Genomic DNA, 23579 nt, shown 5'->3' on the forward strand with positions numbered 1-23579 from the left:
ATGTAGATCTTGTCATTTGTATGACTGCGCAGCATTCAGTGTTTGCACTTGGGTTAATTTAATGTTTACAACACCGGGGAAAGAAAGTACTTCATACATGCTTTAATAATCTGCCTCTATCCTTCTTGCCTGCTCTTAGTATATCGTCTTTTGCAGCTTTCTTTGTTTGTGTATATTATCTCATGGTTTTTAATGACTGCCAGGGTTGAATGGCTACAATCTCTGAGTCCCCAGTTCACTTGAACCCAGGCTTTTGACTCAAATCTGTATGATGTTGTGTTCTTGGCATCATTCTCCGTGTCTTGGCATCATGTTTGGCACCGACACCGTGGGCTGAAGGGCCAGTTCCCGTGCTGTATTTTTGTTTGTTCTATGTCCTACATTGGCAGATGTCCACAATACATAGTCCACCTCCGCTTTTCTCGCAACTGGTGGTCTGGCACCTCCCTTAATCCAGACAAAATTACCAGAGCGCACTTGAAATCCCCCCCCCCCCCCCTCTCTGGAACTCCAGCCCGGCCAGATCCATTCCCATAGCCGACTTCCGAGGCCGACTTTGCGAGCCGGTATCCCGGCCCCTTAGCGGCCTGTTCCGGTACCGTTGGACTCCTCTCGGAGGCCATGACCTCTGTTGGTCCGGAAAAACGGATAATCCAGAAAGGCTCTGGAACCAAAGGTGCCGGAAAATTGATGGTGAACCTGTATAGCGTGTACTTAAGTTGAGGATTGAGTACTATTTTTCAATGTACAATGTGAATGAAAACATTTTCTTTGGTAATAAACAGATTGGTTTGACGGAGTGGATCGAACCGCCCAAACGAGAACGAAAAGCCAATTATGCAGTGGACGCTTATTTCCGGGAGGCATTGCGTGTCAGCGAGCCCAGAGCCCCAAAGGTACAGCAGCGTATAAAACAGTCTCGGCCAAGCTCGGTTAGGGAATCGACTTTGTTTCAAAATTACTTTGGCCTAGTGATCTTTGGAAAGTGACTTCAATCACACAGTGATCCAAATGTGGGGAGGCAAAACAAGAACATGTATTGTGATGTGACACTAGAACCCTTGATATCAATGGCAACTTTATTCAACAGCAAACACAAGGTGCTGGAGTAACTCAGCGGGTCAGGCAGTATCTCTGGGGAAAAAAAGATTCGTGACGTTTCCCTTCTTCGGAGTCATATTTCTGAAGAAGAGTTCTGACCCGAAACGTGACCCATCCTTTTTCTCCAGAGATGCTGCCTGACCCGCCGTGTTACTCCAGCACTTTGGGTCTATCTCCGATTTGAACCAGCATCTGCAGTTCCTTTCCACACGTGTTATGCAATGTCATTTTATTGTCACATGTATCTAGGTATAGCAAGTTTCTTTTTTTCCATACAATTCATTTAAAATCTTGTTATATATACGCGTAACCATACCCAAGTACAAAAGTGTGAGAATAGTAGATTGCAGAAAGTTCGTCCACAAGAGTCGCCATTTTACAGGCACCATCTTGTATCCATCAAGTTTCAAAGTTCTTAAACATGTAGAGTCTTAACTTGGCCTTGTTGGACGATACAGCTCACACCCTCCATGATACACTAGTCAACCTGAGGAGCACCTTCAGCAACAGACTGGTTCCACCAAGATGCAGGACAGAACGCCACAGTATATCCTTCTCCTCCCCTTTCTGTCGTGGGGTAGACTGACTCCCCTTCCCCCCCCCCTCCCCCAATCTTTGCACATCCCCAATCCTTTTCACTCGTCACTTTGATTTTGTGCATTTTGTGTTTTATGACTGTTGGCAGATCAATTTCCTTCCTGGGATAAATAAAGTTCTATCGTATCGTATTGTATTTCCCAGAGAATGATCACCTAATTGCCATTGATAAGGGATGTTTTCTTTTAGTTTAGTTTAGAGATACTGTGTGGAAACAGACCCTTTGGCCCACCGAGTCTGCACCGACCAACAATCCCCGCACACTAACACTATCCCACACACACTAGGGACAATTTCAATTTACACCAAGCCAATTAACCTACATTGGAGTGTGGGAGGAAACCGAAGATCTCACATAGGTCACGGGTAGAACGTACAAACCCCGTACAGACAGCACCCGGAGTCAGGATCGAACCCGGCTCTCTGGCGCTTTAAGGCAGTAGCTCGACCGTATCTCTACTGTAAAAACAATTTAGACCTCTTTTATCAAGAGTATGACTTTATGACTTTGTTCGATGAAACACACAGGGACCATCTTTCTTCTCTGTTCTAGATGACAATTTGAAATATTTCTCATGACACTGGAACTGGTGCATTTCATGTCGATGCTGAAATTAACTTCCATTGACTTAATGGAGCTGAACTTTGGAAGTATAATTCAGAAACTCAACTGTATTGTGTATTAGACACATGAGAAGAAATTATTACCTTGATGTATTTCCAGAGGAGACTTGGAAAGACGTAATTTAAGAAACTAAATTTAAGAAACTCATGCACAAGAGGAGCAAAGTATAAAGGAGTTGTGTGGGGAAAGTCTTTTTACACAGGACCTGGTGTGTGCCATAGAGACTTAAAGCCGTGGAGTCATACAGCGTTTGGCCCAACTTAGCCACGTCAAACAACATGCCCCATCTACACTAGTCCCACCTGCCCGCGTTTGGCATGTATCCCTCCAAACCTGTATTATCCATGTATCTGTCTAAATGTTTCTTAAATGCTGGGATTGTCCCTGCCTCCTCCGGCAGCTCGTTCCATACACCCACCACCCTTTTCCACTCAGGTTCCTATTAAATCTTTCCCCCCTCACCTTTAACCTATGTCCCCTGGAGCTTGGAATGGGCTGCCAGCGATGGTGGCAGAGACAGATACGCTAGTGCCATTTATGCGACATTTAGATAGGCAAATAGATATGCATGGAATGAAGGGGAATAGATCATGTACAAGTAGTTGGGATTAGTTTATCTTACCATCATGTTCAGACATTGTGGGCAGAAGGGCCTGTTCCTGTGCTGTACTCTTCTGTGTAGGAAAGAACTGCAGATGCCAGTTTAAATCGAAGATAGACACAAAATGCTGGAGCAACTCAGCAGGGCAGGCAGCATCTCCGGAGAGAAGGAATGGGTGACGTCTCGACCTGAAACGTCACCCATTTCTTCTCTCCAGGGATGCTGCCTGTCCCGTTGACTTGCTCCAGCATTTTGTGTCAGTACTCTTCTGTGTTCTATGTGCATGCCACCTTATTGTTTGATCCTGTGAAGGATGCATACATTGTATATATGCTTCCAATATATAGTTCCACTGAAGTTAGTGGCACTGAACTTGGGAATGGATTGCAACATCCATAAGCTATTATGTGACCTGTTTGGCTCCTACAGTTTAAAGATGGATTATGGATGGTGATGGGTAAAATGATATTTGTAAAACAATACTCCAGTCAATCTGATTCTTAGAAATGTCCATCAAAATCTTCACATGCTATGCCTTTCCCTTTTTTTCAAATGCCTTCTTATTGGATTTAATCATGCCATTGAGTTTGAATTTGAGTTTAGTTTTGTTTGAGTTTAGTTTATTGTCATGTGTACCGAGGTGCAGTGACCAGTTTTTATTGCATGCTAACCAGTCAGTGGAAAGATGATACGTGATTACAATCGAGCACTGTACACAGTGCTACATATACTGTATATTTACAGATACTAAACATACTAAACAGTGCCCTCCATAATGTTTGGGACCAAGACCCATCATTTATTTATATGCCTCCATACGCCACAATTTGAGATTTGTAATAGAAAAAAAATCACATGTGGTGAAAGTGCACATTGTCAGATTTTAATAAAGGCTATTTTCATACATTTTGGTTTCACCATGTAGAAATTACTGTAGTGTTTATACATAGTGCCCCGATTTCAGGGCAGCATAATGTTTGGGACACAGCAATGTCATGTAAATGAAATTTCTGACTGATTATTTATTGTTACAGGCACCTCGACCTCCAAAACAGCCAAGTATTCAAGACTTTCAGTTTTTTCCTCCGCGCCTATTTGAACTACTGGAGAAAGAAATCCTTTCGTACAGAAAAAGCATAGGCTACAAGGTACTGACTGCTGTTTTGTTTAGTTTAGATGAGAGACACAGTGCGGGAACAGGCCCATCGAGTCCACACCGAACAACGATCCCCACGTTATCCTACACTAAGAACTATTTTTTACATTTATACCACGCCAATTAATCTACAAACATGTATGTCTTTGGAGTGTGGGAGGAAACCAAATTTCTCAGAGAAAACCCACGCAGGTCACGGGGAGAACGTACAAACTCCGCACAGACAAGCATTATAGCCAGGATCAAACCCAGGTCTCTGCTGCTATAAGAGCTATAAGGCAGCAACTCTATCGCTATGCCATCATGCCGCCGTTGGGCAATTCACTTTCAGAAGCGACGCTGCTGAACGCTTGATTTGTAGACATGGTGAGGTTTCCTGCAGTGACTCTGGATTGTAACGTACTGTGGTCCTAACAGACATTGCACAAAGTAAACGTTCTTCCCTTCTAATATTATTTTAATAGTTCTGCAGGAATCTCAAATGTGGAAAAAGTGAAGAAAACCCATCAATCGCTGAGGCTTTCAGGCTCACTTGAAAGATAATAATAATAATAATAAATTTTATTTAATGGGCGCCTTTCAGACATCTCAAGGACACCTTACATAGTAATCGGAATAAAAACATATAATCGGAATATAACAAGTAATAAAGACATCACAGAGACACAAATTAAAAACAGAATTCAATCCAAAAACAGAAAATCAAAAACACAGATGCTCTTACATCTCACCGTGTATTTAAAATCTGACTGCATCTTTCATTTTAATGGCAATATGTGTTTGCATGGGACTAGCACGTGATTTTGTGACCTCAACATTATCTGTTGAACCTCATCAGTAGGGCTGATAGATGAATAATGGTCCTTGAGGGAATTAATGTCATTCAATCCTGTTCTGTTAAGAGCCATTAAGAGGAACTGGGGCACATTTTAGCATGGGAAATTTCCTCATGTCTCAGGCATCGTCCCATGTTCCCGCATATTGTGTAGTTTCTGCATTTTACAAAGATGAGTGCATTTTACAAAGATTGGGGATCTGCAAATGTTGTATTTTTAATACCTCACCAGTTATAAACCAGCGGTCTCTGTAATGGCGTGCAGTTCATGCAACTGGAAGGTGATACTTGCTCCTCTGTTTGAAATAATTTCTTATTGCATTGTCTGAGTCAGTAAAATGTGATTTTCTTTAACCTAGGAGAATTCATAGAGAGCGCATTTGTCCAACGGGTCCACTCCGACCATCAACCACCCATTTACACTAACCTAATCCAACTTTATTCTCTCCATATTGCTATCAACTCCCCCCAAAATTCTACCACTCATCCCCACTTAAGCATCAATTTCCAGGAGCCAATTAACCTACAAACCCACACGTCTTTGGGATGTGGGGGAGACCGGAGCTCCTGGAGGAAACCCACGCAGTCACAGGGAGAATGTGCAAAGTCCACACAGAAAATGCCTGTGGTCAGGATTGAAACGGTCCCTGGCGCTGTGAGGCAGTGACTCTTCAAGCAGCACCACTGTGCTGCCCCTTGCGAAAGAACTAGCTAAAGAGGCTTTATAGAAATTTCAGAATGAAAATTGTATTATGGCCAACAGGATCAACATTGATCAAAATCATTTTTGCTCGTTTAACACTTGTGCAGCTTTCCTCTGGGGAATGCATCTGTTTTGCTAACCCAGGGAATAAAGCGCATCAACCAGAAGTTTCTAGCTTGGTGGCTCAGCGATAGAGCTGCTGCCTCACAGCGCCAGAGACCTGGGTTCGATCCTGACTACGGGTGCTGTCTGTACAGTGTTTATACATTCTCACTGTGACCTGGTTTTCTCCAGGTGCTCCGGTTTCCTCCCACGCTCCAAAGACGTAAACACAGGTTTGTAGGCTAATTGGTTTGGTCTCATTGTAAATTCTTCCCAGTGTGTGTAGGGTAGTGTTAGTGTGTGGGGATCGCTGGTCGGTGCGGACTCGATGGGCCGAAGGGTCTGTTTCCGCGCTGTATCGCTAAACTAAACTGAACTTTATTTTGGGAGAGGGCAGGATTTCTCTGAATACCATCCGATTTGATGATTCTTTGGCTTTGGTTGTAGGTGCCGAGGAATCCTGACTTGCATAATGCAGCACAGGTACAGAAAGAGGAACAGCGAAAGATCGACGATGCACTGCCCTTGAACCAGAAGGAAACTGAAGAGAAAGAAAAGCTCCTAATGCAGGTTGGCATCGAAGTCGACTTCATTTTAAATAATCCAGCTCCTTCCTTTCCACATTGGCACTGGCACATCTCAAGCTATGTTTAATTTCTGCATTACCATACCACCATAACTATATATGCAACGTCTGAAAGAATTCATACACAAACTGAGTGTTTAGTTTATTGTCACCTGTACCGAGATGCAGTGTTAAGCCCCTGTCCCACTTAGGAAACCTGAACAGAAACCTCTGGAGACTTTTCAAGTTCAAGTTCAAGTGAGTTTATTGTCATGTGTCCCTGTATAGGACAATGAAATTCTTGCTTTGCTTAAGCACACAGAAAATAGTAGGCATTTACTACAAAACAGATAAATGTGTCCATATACCATGATATAAATATATACACACATGAATAAATAAACTGGTAGTGCAAATAACAGAAAGTGGTTGCTAATAATCAGAGTTTTGTCCGAGCCAGGTTTAATAGCCTGATGGCTGAGGGGAAGTAGCTATTCCTGAACCTGGTTGTTGCAGTCTTCAGGCTCCTGTACCTTCTACCTGAAGGTAGCAGGGAGATGAGTGTGTGGCCAGGATGGTGTGGGTCCTTGATGATACTGCCAGCATTTTTGAGGCAGCGACTGCGATAAATCCCCTCGATGGAAGGGCAGCGACTGCGATAAATCCCCTCGATGCGCCCCACCCAAGGTTTCCGTGCGGTTCCCGGAGGTTTTTGTCAGTCTCCCTACCTGCTTCCACTACCTGCAACCTCTGGCAACCACCTGCAACCTCCGGGAACCGCACGGAAACCTTGGGTGGGGCGCAAAGTCTCCAGAGGTTTCCGTTCAGGTTTCCTAAGTGGGACAAGGGCATAAGGCTCTTGGTGTGTGCTAACCAGTCATCGGAAAGACAATACATGATTACAATCGAGACATTCACAGTGTTCAGATACAGATTGATGGTAAGCGAATAATGTTTAGTGCAAGATAAACCCAGTAAAGTCCGATCAAAGATAGTCCAAGGGTCACCAATGAAATAGATAGTAGTTCAGGACTGCTCTCTTGTTGTGGTAAGATGGTTCAGTTACCTGATAACAGCTGTGAAGAAACTGTTCCTGAGTCTTGTATCAGGCTAAATGTGTTTTGTCGCCTTTTGCTCCTGTCATTGGAGACTTTAGAACTAACTTTGATCGGATATTATCAGACTTCAATGTTATCTCTGCACCCTTTATCCTTTATTTTGGCACTATGTCGAGTATTTTCTTTGACTGGATAGCACACAAATAAGGACTGTTCGCTGTACCCCGGTGCATGTGACAACAATAAACTCAATTTAAAACTTGAAACATTGGGAGTTGTGGCAGGGTATGAGACCCAAGAAAGAACTATTGAGGTGTATCACACTTACCAGTTTTTAGTCAGTGGCCAGGAAGTAAAGACACATCTAATAATAATAATAATAAATTTTATTTATGGGCGCCTTTCAAGAGTCTCAAGGACACCTTACAAAAATTGAGCATGTAGAGGAAAAACATGTAAGGGAATTAAATAAATAGTAGAGACATGACTAGTACACAAAGTAAAGACAGAATTCAATACAAAACACAGTATGAGGCAATTAATGCACAGATGAAAAGGGACGGGGACGTGGGGCTAAGGATAGGCAGAGGTGAAGAGATGGGTTTTGAGGCGGGACTGGAAGATGGTGAGGGACACGGAATTGCGGATCAGTTGGGGGAGGGAGTTCCAGAGCCTGGGAGCTGCCCTGGAGAAGGCTCTGTCCCCAAAACTGCGGAGGTTGGACTTGTGGATGGAGAGGAGACCGGCTGATGTGGATCTAAGGGACCGTGAGGGTTGGTAGGGGGAGAGGAGGTCAATGAGATATGGGGGGGCCAGATGGTGGAGGGCTTTGTAGGTGAGGATCAGGATTTTGTAGGTGATCCGGTGGGAGATGGGAAGCCAGTGAAGTTGTTTGAGGACTGGAGTGATGTGATGCCAGGATTTGGTGTGGGTGATGAGTCGGGCGGCTGCGTTCTGGACCAGTTGGAGTCGGTTGATGTAGGTGGAGCTGATGCCAAGGAGAAGTGAGTTGCAATAGTCCAGTCGGGAGGAGATGAAGGCATGGATGAGTCTTTCAGCAGCGGGCGGTGTGAGAGAGGGTCTGAGTTTGGCGATGTTGCGGAGATGAAAGAAGGAGGTTTTAATGACATGGCGGATGTGAGGCTCAAGGGAGAGGGTGGAATCAAAGATCACGCCAAGGTTACGGGCCTGGGGAGATGGGGAGACAGTGGTGCCGTCGATGGTGAGAGTGGGGTTATTGATTTTGCTGAGTGTGGCTTTGGAGCCTATGAGGAGGAATTCTGTCTTATCGCTGTTTAGTTTGAGGAAATTATGTTGCATCCAGGTTTTTATAGCTGACAAACAGGAGTTGATATGGGAGAGGGGGGGGGGGTGTGGGGGGATTTGGTGCCAAGGTAAATCTGGGTGTCATCAGCGTAACAGTGGAAGTCCAGATTGAAGTGGCGGAGTATCTGACCAAGGGGGAGGATGTAGATGATGAAGAGGAGGGGGCTGAGTACGGAGCCTTGGGGAACGCCTTGAGTGACTGCGGCTGTAGCAGAGGTGTGGTTGTGGAGAGAGATGAAGTGGGATCTGTTGGAAAGGTAGGAACGGAGCCAGCTGAGTGCAGAGCCTTCAATGCCGAGGTCTTTGAGTCTGGTGAGCAGGATGTTATGGTTCACTGTATCGAAGGCTGCGCTCAGGTCGAGGAGGATGAGGATGTTGAGGGAACCAGTGTCAGCAGAGGTGAGGAGGTCGTTGAGGACTTTGAGGAGAGCAGTTTCTGTGCTATGGAGGTGAAATTCTTTGCCACAGAAGGGTGTGGAGGCCAAGTCAGTGGATATTTTTAAGGCAGAAATAGATAGATTCATGATTAGTACAGGTGTCGTCGAGGTTATAGGGAGAGGGCTGGAGAATGGGGTTAGGAGGGAGAGATGGATCAGCCAGAATTGAATGGCAGAGTAGACTTGATGGACCGAATGGCCTAATTCTACTCCTATTCCTATGACCTTATTTTGCTAATGTGATAGTGTTTTATTTTAGGCAGGGGATTCCAGAATCCTAGACAGTTAAGTGATCCCACTAATAACATTAAAGGCTTCAAAAGTAAAATAGCTAAAAGATATTAGATTGCCCACTTTCAGTTAGGATTTTTAATGGTAATTTGTAGAGTCTAAATTCCACCTTTTAGACTTTAGAGATACATTGCGGAAACAGGCCCCCTCCAGCCCACCGAATCCACACCCACCAGCGATCCCCCTCACTATCACTGTCTTGCACACTAAGGACAACTTTACAATTTTACTAAAGCCAAGTAACCTACAAACCTGTACGTCTTTGGAGTGTGGGAGGAAACCGGAGCACCCAGAGAAAACCCACACGGTCACAGGGAGAACGTACAAACTCCGTACTGCCAGCATCTGTAGTCAGCATCGAGCCCGGGTCTCCGCCGCTGTAAGGCAGCAACTCTACCGCTGCGCCACTGTGCTTCCCTCTATTAAGGCTTAAATTTAACCAAGAGTTGAGTGTCTCTGCCAGTTGAGAATGCAGCAGTTTAAGACAGTTTTAAGTTGCTGCTTTGTGAAGACTTTGTGATTGCTCTTGCTGATAATTCCGGTATTTATATCCCTTAGTCCGTTCAGTGAAAACACCGACTAGAATACTTTAAATCATCCTTTATTTCACCATGGTGACCAGGTTTCCCTGTTCCACCCTGGGAAGCTCTACCAGTGGATCGTGGAGAAACACGTGTGCTCAAACAAAGGAATTAGCATATATGTATGGTTGATACAATGGGAGGTAACTTACAAAAGGTAGTGATTCTAAACCAATAACTACAGTAACTACGGTTATATAGGTGGGGACCATCTTTCTACCCAATTACAATCCTAAGTTCAACAAGTGAGTTTATTGTCATGTGTCCCTGATAGGACAATGAAATTCTTGCTTTGCTTCAGCACACAGAACATAGTAGGCATTTACTACAAAACAGATCAGTGTGTCCATATACCGTAATATAACATCTTAGCCAATTACAACAGCATTAAACATCACATAAACATCACATGTTTTTGGAAAAACTATGTCACAGCAAGGATAATGAAACTTATCTAAATAATGTCAAAATAAAGAATTTAAAACTTAACTCAGAATACTTAAACCTTAGTCCTAAAGTATCCCCAATTCTACATATTCTCATTGCTTCCTTGAGTGCAATGTAGATCCGACTTAGCTGCTAATCCTCCAAGTTGCTATCTATCTATCATTCATTCATCTGATGAATATGGTCATCAGTTTGCCTCCAAAAGTAGCAGTATACAATTACAAACCATATAGTTACTCCATTGGATTAGATTACACTCACTGCAGTTGTTTTAGATTTTGTGTATATTTTTAGAAAGTAATCTATTTGCATTGTAGTCGATAAGATTGATTCAAGCTCGTTAATATTTAACTGAAGTTGATGGAAGCCACGAAGGTCCATATTTAATGATACGCTGCAGTCGTGATAAATAACCTTAATTTTCCTGTCTGTATGTTCCAGTAACATTAACTGCAACGTTTAATGATTATTTACTGGTTATTTTTAAACAATGAAGTTTCCGTCTGTAAGAGTTAATTGCACTGACGAATTATTTGCTAGGGCTTCACAACTTGGAACAAACGGGACTTCAACCAGTTCATCAAAGCCAACGAGAAATACGGTCGGGATGACATTGATAACATTGCACGCGAAGTCGAGGGAAAGACTCCTGAAGAAGTCATTGAGTACTCGGGTAAATCTTTTCCCTATTTATCACGGAATTGATGTATGGGTAATTCTTGTTGTAACGGACTATGGGGGAAGAGAAGGTGTCCGTTATTGCCGATTGTCCGCTATAACAGAGTAAGGGATTCGCTCCAACCACCTAGAGGTCACTCCGTGAGGCTACCAATTGTTTTCAACAACAAAGTTCTTTTTAGCAACTAAACATGTATTTTTGTTACTGCGAGCTGAAAATACTATTTGAGTATACAAATAGTATAAAAACTCTTTCGTCCATTGTTAAATGGAGTATCGTTGCGCAAGTGTGTATCGAAGCAATTGCTTGTCAATTTCAATGACTTCCCAATACCGAACAATACTGAACGGGACTTAATGATATTGAATGGTACTGAATGATACTGAACGATACTGAATGATACTGAATGAATGAATATACTTTATTTATTATCACCTGTGACATGTCACAGTGAGATTCTTTGTTTTACGTACACAAGGCATGCACGGGGTCACCATATAAGCAAGCCGACAAAGTTACAAAGTATTCCATGTGATCCCCAACGGTCCACCTTGGCGCCCCCACCTCCACCATTGCCGGGTCCCCCTTTGTTTTCGGCGGCCCCCCCCCCCACTCTGGGTCCCGGTGAGTAACTAGCAGCCTGTGTTCTTAGAGAGACAGTGTTGTCTGATTACTATGGGGCCGCTCCATCCACTTTCACCAAAATCCATGATGGAGAGGTACGTAACAATGAGGGTAGACTGTATTTGAACACAGGATCACAAATGGAACACAAATACTAATCGAAATTTAATCAGAAGTGAATCTGGTAAAGATTTTCCTTATCTCTTTTAGCATTGGCTTCCCCTCACTGGCGTTGGTTTTCGTCCAGTTTCTTCCAATCAGAATAAAAGGACGTGCCATCAGGAAGGAGATGAGGAATTTCCTTTGTCAGAGGGTGGTGAATCTGTGCAATTCATTGCCACAGAAGGTTGTGGAGGCCAAGTGAAAGGGTTTTTTTAAGGCGGAGATTGACCGATTCTCGATTAGTACGGGTTATGGGAGGTAGGCAGGAAAATGGGGTTGAGAGGGAGCGGAGTAGACTTGATGGGCCAAATAGCCTCATTCTGCTCCTATCACTTATGAACTGATGACACGAAACGCCACCTATTCCTTTTCCCAGAGATGCTGCCTGTCCCGCTGAGTTACTCCAGCTTCTTGTGTCTATCTTCGGTACAAACCAGAACAACATGTTGTTTCACGGAGTGAATGCTAGAACATATGACTTTATCAATTTCAAATATACAGAAACAAATTAAAGCCCTTAACTGAAGTGGACTCATTCAGCTTGGATACCAAAGGCGTTCCCTCACAGTGGATCACAGCAAATGAAAAGTATGGTTGAATCTTTATATTATCTGAAAGTATATTTAAAACAAACTCCATAGCCTTCGTTTTGAGTGGACATTGTGAGGTTGGATGCTGTGATAATTACTGTGTGTTCCTTAGATAGTCCTACTTGCTGCTGGTTTGCTTCTAGCCATTGTTCAGCATTAATCTCTTTATTTCAGCTGTTTTCTGGGAACGTTGCAATGAATTGCAGGACATCGAGAAGATCATGGCCCAGATTGAACGTGGGGAGTCAAGGATTCAACGACGGATTAGTATAAAGAAGGCTCTGGACGCAAAGGTGGTGTCTTATCTGAGTTCACGATCTATCTCCAAGTGCATGCGTGTCATTAAGAATATGAAATGCAGAACCATTAACCTATTCATGTGTCAGAAAGAACTTCAGATGCTGGTGAAACATTTTTCACACAGAGAGTGGTGAATCTGTGGAATTCTCTGCCACAGAAGGTAGTTGAGGCCAGTTCATTGGCTATATTTAAGAGGGAGTTAGATGTGGCCCTTGTGGCTAAAGGGATCAGGGGGTATGGAGAGAAGGCAGGTACAGGATACTGAGTTGGATGATCAGCCATGATCATATTGAATGGCGGTGCAGGCTCAAAGGGCTGAATGGCCTGCTCCTGCACCTATTTTCTATGTTTAAATTGAAGGTAGACACAAAATGCTGGAGTAACTCAGCAGGTGAGGCAGCATCTCTGGGGAGAAGGAATGAGCAACCTTTCGGACTGAGACCCTTCTTCAGAGGAAGGGTTGAGACCCGAAACATCACCCATTCCCTCTCCCCAGAGATGCTGCCTCACACACTGAGTTACTCCATCATTAACCTGTTCACAACTCGTAGTGATCACATCTCAGTTAGAAGGTTGTGAGTGTGATGCTTGGTCCAGGAGTTAGTCTTTAGAATGGAGATTAACATTCCAGTGCGGTCTGATGAAGTGTTGAGCAGTTAGGGCAGCACACTGGTGCAGCGGTAAAGCTGCTGCCTTACAACGCCAGGGACCCGGTTTAGATCCTGATTTATGGGTGCTGTCTGTGCAGAGTCTGTACGTTCTCCCTGTGACCGCATGGGTTTTCTCTGCATGCTCTGGTTTTACCCACATTCCAAAGTTGTGCCTGTTTGTAGGTTAATTGTCTTCTGCAAATTGCCCCTCGCGTGTAAGATCTTCTTTTGTGTCCATCTTGTTACAAATGTTGACGTCGATGTCATCGTCCGTAAAGAAAAGGACGCAAGCTTCCGGCGACAATCAGTGGAAGCCATCACTTGTCACTATAGACAATGGTGGTAGCAGAATTAGCTCAGGATACTTCCAGTATCCAGCCCCACGACGTGGACGCTTCTGCTATGAGGCCGTGTGTAGGATGCAAAAGTGGGATAACATGGAACTTGTGTGAATGGTTGACCGATTGTCGGCGTGGATCCGGTAGGCTGCTTCCACGCTATATATCAAAACTCTAAACAAGATGCTTACTTTGGTTTAGTTTTTGTCACGTGTACCGAGTACAGTGAAAAGCTTTTGTTGCGTGCTAACCAGTCAGTGGAAAGGCAATACCTGATTACAATCTAGCCATCCGTGGTGTACAGATACATGATAATGGGAATAATGGGAATAACATCTGGTGAGGAGATTAGAAGAGCATAGTTGAAACAAGAGAGGCTGATGTTGGAGTAGAGATTTAAAAGCGTGGAGCGATTGTAATGCGTGATTCCGGGACCCACACGCACACGCACGCACGCACACATACACAAGCACACGCACATGCACGCACACGCACACAGACACACACACGCGCACGCACGCACACACACGAGCACACGCATGCACACGCACACACGCAAGCACACACACAAGTACACGTACGCACGCACACATACACAAGCACACAGACACACGCACGCACGCACGCACGCACACACCATCACCCCCACCCCACCACCCCCCCTTGGGCACCATCTTGGGTCTGTCCTTTCCAGATGGGCAGGGACCCGAAGAAGACCATTGCATTATTAGCATCTTGAACCTTAAAGAAACTGTTGAATGACGCTACGAACTTCATTGTTGAATAATAAAATTCAACATTTCAGCCTCCAGTTGGATGCTGGGTGAGAGATGCAATTGAAGTGTCCATCATATTTCACATTACGCAATCTGACTTGTCGATGTTGCCTGAAAATGGCTGCCCCTGTGCCGCGGCATGTATTTGCAACGAGGTGCGTTGTCTGACTTTGTGTTGCTTTCTGCTCTGTTCCAGATGGCCAGGTATAAAGCCCCATTCCATCAACTACGTATTCAGTATGGAACCAACAAAGGGAAGAACTACACAGAGGAGGAGGACCGCTTCCTCATCTGCATGCTGCACAAAATGGGCTTCGATAAAGAAAACGTGTACGAGGAGCTACGGCAGTGCGTGCGTAACGCGCCGCAGTTTCGGTTCGACTGGTTTATCAAGTCCAGAACTGCGATGGTACGAAACCTTCTCAATTCAGTAGATTTTTAAACAGATGAACCTTTGTTTAATGCTCAACATAACTGTCTTAATTGTTCCGGGTATTATCGTTGGTTGCAGTGGGTTCGTTTAGTTTAGTTTCTAGTTTAGAGATACAGCGCGGAAACAGGGCCTTTGGCCCACCGAGTCTGCACCGACCAGAGATCCCCGCACATTAACACCACCCTACACACACTGGGGACAAATGTTTTACATTTACACCAAGCCAATTAACCTATAAACCTGTTCGTCTTTCGAGTGCGGGAGGAAACTGAAGATCTCGGAGAAAGCCCAAGGAGGTCACGGGGAGAACGTCCAAACTCCGTACAGACAGCTCCTGTAGTCGGGATCGAACCCAGGTCTCTGGCGATGTAAGCGCTGTAAGGCAGCAACTCTACTGCTGCGCCACCGTGCTGCCCGTGTGGTGGTGGTGGTGGGTTCAACATTGGGAGTATGTGATGAATCCAACATTAATACTCTGACCCATATCTGGCCTTTTATAAGATAAATTGTTCAGCACAATACATATATATGCAATCCCCCCCCATTATTGCTGTTCATGATTAATGTATTAATGTTTTAAAAGAAACAAAGCATTAACTAGCTATGACATTAATTGCACATGTTCAAAGCAATTACCAGCCCTTATTTTAACAAAAGTAGTTTGGAAGCATAATGGCTACAAATTCATACTAAATGTATTTAACACTTCGGGTAATCAAGACTGACGGGTGTGAAATATTTCCATTTTACTTATGGTTGGGCTTTATTTAATGATTCTACTCTTTGTGCAAGTCAAAGGAAGCTGCTGCACTTGGTTTTATTCCAGCCACTCAATGCCGATAAGAGGGCATTTAAAGAGGACAGTGATCGCATGTTCTTGTGTGGAGTAGCCCCTGTCCCTCAAAGCAAAATACAGCGATATTTCCGCTGACAACTTTGCTTGGCCAGGCCGATCCTGCAACACCTGCCAGGACAACGGGCCTTCATGGCCTGAATCTGGAGGTGTGCATCTTCACGCTTCTATACCTATCGGGCAAAAGGTATAGAAGTGTGAAAACGCACACCTCCAGATTCAGGGACGGTTTCTTCCCAGCTGTTATCAGGCAACTGAACCATCCTCCCACAACTAGAGCAGCAGGGTGCTAGAGAATTAGAGAGTCCTGAACTACTATATACCTCATCGAGGACCCTCGGACTATCTTTAATCGGACTTTACTGGCTTTACCTTGCACTAAACATTATCCCCTTATCACGTGTCTACACTGTGAATGGCTCGATTGTAATCATGTATTATCTTTCCGCTGACTGATTGGCACGCAACAAAAAGCTTTTCACTGTACCTTGGTACACGTGACACTAAACTAAAACAAAACTAAACTAAACTAATGCTGCAGCTTGGACTAAGGAAACGGCACCAAAAGTTGGGCACTCGTGTATATAGAGCCAGTGGGCTATTTCTATACACTTCATACTTAATCTGGGATTGTGTTTATGTAGGGAAATAATTTACTGAACTGTACGCAAATTAAAATAATTTAACTGTACCTCGGTACATGGGATTATAATGAACCAGTGATAATTCTGAGCAATGAAAAACGTGCAAAAAATTATTTCATATTGTGTAAAGATGGTGCTCCTATATGGTGCAAGAAATAGCCCACTGCTCAAATGCATGAAGCTCCCTCCCTATTGTCATCTTTTCACCTCCAGCCTTTGTCCCCCCATCAACCAGTCAAACCTCACACACCTGTATTCACCTATCAGTCTGCAGAAGTGTCCCGACCCGAAACTTCACCAACCCATGTGCTCTAGAGATGCTGCCTGACCCGTTGAGTTACTCCAGCACTTTGTGTCTTCTGCAGTTCTTTGTTTCCACCTGTTACTTGCCAGGATAGATACAAAACGCTGGAGTAACTCAGCGGGACAGGCAGCATGTCTGGAGAGAAGGAATGGGTGACGAGACCCTTTTTCAGACACGAAACGTCACCCATTCCCTCTCTCCAGAGATGCTGCCTGTCCTGAGTTATTCCAGCATTTTATATCTATCCTGGCAAGTAATAGGTGGAAACAAAGAACTGCTGAGTTACTCCAGCATTTTGTGTCTATCTGTGGTGTAAACCAGCACCTGCGGTTCCTTCCTCCATATTTGCCAGGATTTGACCCGCCCCCACCTCACTTTTCCAGCGTTCTTCCGCCCTCTACTATAATCAGTTTAAAGACGAATTCCAACCCGAAACGTCGCTTATCCATTCCCTCCATAGGTGCTGCCTGACCCGCTGAGTTCCTCCAGCACTTTGTGTTTCGCTCATGATTCCAGCATCTGCAGTTCCTTGTGTCTCCATGAAGACAAATATTGGGATCCTGTTTGAGATGTTTGAGATGGAGCAGTTTGTTCTATTGGGGCCACTGCCGTTAAACTTGGAACATAGGAACCGCACAAGGTGGTCTGGGTAATCAAGGGGGGGGGGGGGGGCGGCCCGGTGGCGCAGCGGAAGAGTTGCTGCCTTACAGCGCCAGAGACCCGGGTTCGATCCTGACAACGGTCGCTTTTTGTTCGTTTTCCCTGTGACCAGTGTGGGTTTTCCCCGGGACCTCCGGTTTCCTCCCAAACTCCAAAGACGTACAGGTTTGTAGGTTAATTGGCTTGGTTTTAATGTAAAAATTGTCCCTAGTGTGTGCAGGATAGTGTTAGTGTGCGGGGATCGCTGGTCAGTGCAGACTCGTTGGGCGGAAGGGTCTGTTTCCGTGCTGTACCTCTACACTAAACTAAATCACTTCTCGCGCTTGTGGTCTTCCTATTCACCGTGTTGGCATTGCTGTCTGAATTGTTGCTTCTGCCTTTCATTTTGATACCAGGAACTCCAGAGACGATGCAATACATTGATATCACTGATCGAGAAGGAAAACTCGGAACTTGAAGAAAAGGAACGTGCTGAGAAGAAGCGGCGAGGACCAAAAATGGGAACGGTAATCCAGATTGTATTCTTCTGGGAAGCAAGGGATGGGGAGTTTGCAAACAGCAGGTTTGACAGGATGGTTCAATTGCGGACAACAACTGCTGTAACATGGGGTGGCCACAAGAGGGGGCACCTAGCTTGCTAAACAGCATGTGCAGGCACAAATGCTGGAGTAACTCAGGCTGAGAGAGAAGGAATGGGTGACGTTTCGGGTCGAGACCCTTCTTCAGTCTCCTCAAAGCATATACAGGCACCTCGCGTTTTGCACATGCTCGATTTATACATTTTTATAATAATCCTTGTCTAATTACTACTGAAGTTTAATTTATGCACTGCTATTTTTGGAATAACAGACTCAAATTTCTGCTTGGTACCACATGATAGAGTAGTTATGAGTGGTGCTGGAATATAGAGTCATAGAGTCACAGTGTGTAAATGTGCTCTTCGGTCCAACTTGCCCTTACCAGCAACATGTGCCAGCTACACTAGTCCCAGCTGCCTGCATTTGGTCCATATCCCTCTCAAACTGTCCTATCCATGTACCTGTCTAATTGTTTCTTAAACGTAGTAATAGTCCCAGCCTCAACTATCTCCTCTGGAAGCTTGATCCATCCACCCATTCATGTGTGAAAGGGTTACCATTCAGATTCCTATTAAATATTTTCCCCTTCACCATAAACCTTGGTCCTCTGGTCCTCTGGTTGCCATGTTGGTTGTTGGAGAACCTTAAGCAAGTAATTGCAGACGCACACTGGTTGCCATGTTGGTGGAGGGAACGGGTGGTTAGGGTGGTGCACAAGATACTAAGTACATTTGCTGCTGCCATTGTGGAGCCTATTGACTGTGGTTAGAGAGGCACATGTCCAGACAGATAGAGACTCTTCCATCACACTAAAGAACCGTAACTTGTAGATGGTGGTACACCTTTGGGGTTCAGCGGATGACCCTCCAGAGTATAGTTTGGCCCAAATAGTTCCAATCAATAGGACATAAAGTGCTGGAATAACAGCAGGTCAGGCAGTGTCTCTGGACAAACATGGACAGGTGATGTTTTGGGTCGGGACCCTTCCTCACGCTACACTCCACCGTGTTTCGGTTTGTACTCGCTAGAATTTAGAAGATTGAGGGGGGATCTTATAGAAACTTACAAAATTCTTAAGGGGTTGGACAGGCTAGATGCAGGAAGATTGTTCCGGATGTTGGGGAAGTCCAGGACAAGGGGTCACAGTTTAAGGATAAGGGGGAAATCCTTTAGGACCGAGATGAGAAAAACATTTTTCACACAGAGAGTGGTGAATCTCTGGAACTCTCTGCCACAGAAGGTAGTTGAGGCCACAGTTCATTGGCTATATTTAAGAGGGAGTTAGATGTGGCCCTTGTGGCTAAATGGATCAGGGGGTATGGAGAGAAGGCAGGTATGGGATACTGAGTTGGATGATCAGCCATGATCATATTGAATGGCGGTGCAGGCTCGAAGGGCCGAATGGCCTACTCCTGCACCTATTTTCTATGTTTCTATGTTAGGAAGGGGCCCGACCCGAAACGTCACCTTTCCATGATTTCCAAGGATGTTGCCTGACCTGCTGAGTTATTCGTCATTTTGGGATCTCACAATGGAAGGATGGGCATTGATGAAGCAGCTGATGATGGTTGGAACACAAGGCATAGCTTTGAGAAGTGTCTATTTACTAATTTGGAGCAGGAAAGCAATCACTACTCCAGCATTTTGAGTGTTTTTATTGCTGATGCTCATAGACTGCTTGGAGAACATACTGTAAGGCTACTAATCCCACAATAACGCTGCTACCACTTTGCCAGCGCCAGAGAGAGCTGAACATTTGTCAACGATTGAACATTATTTCAGTAATTGGTGGAGTTCCGTCCTCTCATCCAAAACAAGTTCTCGTTAACCATCAGGAAAACCGCATCAATATAATTATTAAATGCAAGTCCCCCAGATCCAGAAATTGTGGTACAGAGGATATTGATGAAAAATGAGCTCAAATATGAAAACAGGGTTTGCCACTTCCTAGATGCACTCACTTTAATGGTGAAAAGCAGGAAATTTGCCATTGATGAATAAATGGGAGCTTATATTTAAAAAGTCAGTAAGTAATTAAAATGATTGGGGATGATAATGAATTAAACTGCACTGTGCAACATAACCTTTTAATCACTTTTTATAGGGCAGAATCTAGAGTCGAGCCAAGTGCCAACCATCTCAGTGCATTATTTATGCTGATTACCTGAACTAATGTTGTGGAAAATGATTGAGAGAACACATTCATGAAACACACTTCAAGGCTGCATGCCATAAATCACCTTCTCTCCTACATTACAGATGTAGACTTCATAGGGATAGCAATGGATAGAAATATATTGTGTAGGAAGGAACTGCAGATGCTGGTTTACACCGAAGATAGACACAAAAAGCTGGAGTAAGTTTTTCACACAAGGGGTGGTGGGTGTCTGGAACAAGCTGCCAGAGGAGGTAGTTGAGGCTGGGACTATCCCAACGTTTCAGAAACAGTTAGACAGACACATGGATAGGACAGGTTTGGAGGGATATGGACCAAGCGCAGGCAGGTGGGACTAGGGTAGCTGGGACACGTTGGCTGGTGTGGGCAAGTTGGGCTTGTTTCCACACTGTGTCACTCTATGACTGTAAGTAATACAGCGGGTTAGGACAAATACAAATTGGAGGAACAGCTCCTTATATTGTGCTTGGGCATCTTACAACCCCGCGTATGGATATTGATTTCTCTATCTTCAAGTAACCCTTGCATCCTCTCACTCTCCGTCCCCCCCCCACCCAAGTCGTCCTACGAATATCACTGTCGTCCTGTTGAGTTTCACCCGGTGTCACCTTCTCCACAGCCAACAATGGGCCATTGTGGGCTCCACCTTTTCTTGATTTGTCCTTTTGCATATCTTTGTACCTTTCATTATCTCTCGTTTCCCTCTCCCTTGACTCTCAGTCTGAAGGTGGGTCTCGACTTGAAATGTCCCCTATTCCTTTTCTCCAGAGATGCTGCCTGACCCGCTCAGTGACTCCAGCGTTTTGTGTCTGTCTTTGGTAGAAAACTATAGTTGACCAAGAGCACTGTTTGATGTCGACGGAACATAAGTTCAGATGCAAGGTTCAGCTTAGTTCACTTGGGTGTCTTAAATTTTCTGAGACGCAACATCCATCATTGTTCAACTTCTGTCAAGGAGAAGCTATACTTCACCCTCGTTAGACCCACATTTGGACTACGCAGTTGCAGCATGGGACACATACACAAATAAAAACATTTCTTCCATCGAACGTGTCCAAAGACAGGCAGCTCGATTTGTTACAAACACCTATGAGAGAGAAGCGAGTGTTACCAAACTACTGAATTCTCTGGTCGGGGTGGAACCCTCTCCAAGACAGACGTGAAGCTCACCTTTTGACCTGTTTTTGCAAAATGTTAAATGGTCAGCTCGACATTGATTACCAAACCTACACCAAACCCAAACCTATTAGGAGCAGACGCGGGCATTCGATCCAATTTGAGATACCAGCTACCAAGACAGATGTGTACAGCAATTCATTCTTCCCCCGCACAATTAAAGCATGGAACAGTCTTCACCCTACCATAGTTACTCAACCAGACGCAACTAAATTTAAGGTAGCTCACCTTCTCCAAGATTCCTTTTTTGCTTAAGTCCACCCTCCGCCACCTCCAGTTGAAATTCCATTTGGAATATTTTGGAGGACCAAAAACCAAGAGCCAAGTTTATTGTCACGTGTACCGAGGTACAGTGAAAAGCTTTTGTTGCATGCTAACCAGACAGCAGAAAGACAATACATGATTACAATTGAGCCATTTAGAGTGTATAGAGAGATACATGATAAGGGAATAACGTTTATAACGCCAGCAAAGTCTTCGACCTGACCCGAAACGTTGCCTATTTCCTTCGCTCCATAGATGCTGCTGCACCCGCTGAGTTTCTCCAGCATTTTTGTCTACCTTCGATTTTCCAGTATCTGCAGTTCCTTCTTAAACACAAAGCCTGATCAAGGGGGTCACCAATGAGGTGGATAGTAGTTCAGGACTGCTCTCAGGTTGTGGTAGGATGATTCGGTAAAAAGGGAGGGGGGGGATAATAATCCAATGCGCATTTAGCATGAGCAACCATAAATATTCCTTAAAAACCGCTGACTCTGTTCAAGCGCTAATCGCTTTATGTAGCGGAGTAGACCAGGAACACTGGTATGTGGTTCCGTAGCAACTGAGGTGTTGTGACAAGTATGATTTCCTGCTGTTCATTTGTAATACCTTTCACGATTGGAACTCTACTGGTGTAATCTCTACCTCGCCACACCAGCTGGTTCAGTAACACGTCCCAGCTGGCTCGTTAGTACTCACTTTTTTTCCATTAAAGAGATAAATGAGAAAAGGCAAATTTTTAAAATGTTTTTTTTTTTTTACTGCACAATATTTTCCACCGCCCACATTCCCCTAATGTTTTCCTTTTTTTTTCAAAGCTGCAACATCTTGTTGTGCTCTTTCTGTTCAACACCCTCTGGTATTGCAATTAAATAGCCCTTCTTGCCACATGGGCCCTGACTGCCAGTGTGACTGAGAGAGTTTCATATCTCTTCACGAAGGAGACTGATAGGCTCTTGATTAGTAAGGGCGTCAAAGGCTTAGTTCAGAAATACAGCGCGGAAACAGGCCCTTCAGTCCACCGAGTCCGTGCTGACCAGCGATCCCCGCACATTAACGCTATCCTTCACCCAATAGGGACAATTTACATTTATACCAAGCCAATTAACCTACAAACCTGTACATCTTTGGAGTGTGGAAGGAAACCAGAGATCAGGCACAGAAGAGAAAATTACATTGAAAAACCACGCAGGTCACGGGGAACTCTGTACAGATAAGCACCCGTGGTCAGGATCGAAGCCCGGGTCTCTGGCGCCGTAAGGCAGCAACTCTACCGCTGTGGCACCGGGCCGTTATGGGGAGAAGGGAAAGATAGATCAGCCATGATCGAAAGGTTGGACAGACTCGATGGGCCAAATGGCCTAATTCTGCTTGTATGTCTTATGAACCTATGAGACCATTAGTCCAACACTTTTTTATTTTCTTTGGACCCAAGCCCCAATATTTATTGTACACGAGTCAGAGTTTGATTCAGGAAGCCATGCTGCAGCTTTACAGGACTTTGGTTCCGCTGCGTTTGGAGTGTAGTGCGCTGGTTTATTCACTCCGTTACTGGAAGGATGTGGACGTTTTGGAGAAGGTGCAGAAGAGATTTACCCGCATGCAGCCTGGATTCAAGCTCATTAGTTGTAAGGAGAGGTTGGACAAATTTGATTGCTGTCTCTGGAGTGTCGGGGGCTGAGGGGAAACCTGACAGAGGTATATAAAATGTATACGGGGCATAGATAGGGTAGACAGTCAGAACTGTTTTCGCAGGATGGAAATGTCAAAGAGATTAAAAGAGATGTGCGGGGCAAATTTTATTTTAACTACAGAACGTGGTAAAGGCCTGGATCTCACTAGAGAAACTCAGCAGGTGCAGCAGCATCTATGCAGCGAAGGATGCTGTGTCCATAGATGCTGCTGCACCCGCTGAGTTTCTCCAGCATTTTTATGCACCTTCGATTTTCC

The 23579-nt window shown here is 44.6% G+C and overlaps 1 protein-coding gene across 1 annotated transcript in view; it reads left to right on the plus strand.

Annotated features, from left to right (window-relative positions):
* Nucleotides 1-23579, plus strand: part of LOC116979186 (probable global transcription activator SNF2L1) — a 92098-nt gene that overhangs the window by 65434 nt on the left and 3085 nt on the right. The window contains exons 18-24 of the mRNA XM_033030731.1: nucleotides 786-896; nucleotides 3959-4072; nucleotides 6168-6290; nucleotides 10966-11098; nucleotides 12655-12773; nucleotides 14741-14953; nucleotides 17834-17944. Of these exons, the coding sequence (XP_032886622.1) occupies nucleotides 786-896; nucleotides 3959-4072; nucleotides 6168-6290; nucleotides 10966-11098; nucleotides 12655-12773; nucleotides 14741-14953; nucleotides 17834-17944 (924 nt within the window). The remainder of the gene's footprint in view (nucleotides 1-785; nucleotides 897-3958; nucleotides 4073-6167; nucleotides 6291-10965; nucleotides 11099-12654; nucleotides 12774-14740; nucleotides 14954-17833; nucleotides 17945-23579) is intronic.

Source organism: Amblyraja radiata, chromosome 12 (genome assembly GCF_010909765.2).
Source record: "Amblyraja radiata isolate CabotCenter1 chromosome 12, sAmbRad1.1.pri, whole genome shotgun sequence".
Lineage (NCBI taxonomy): Eukaryota > Metazoa > Chordata > Chondrichthyes > Rajiformes > Rajidae > Amblyraja > Amblyraja radiata.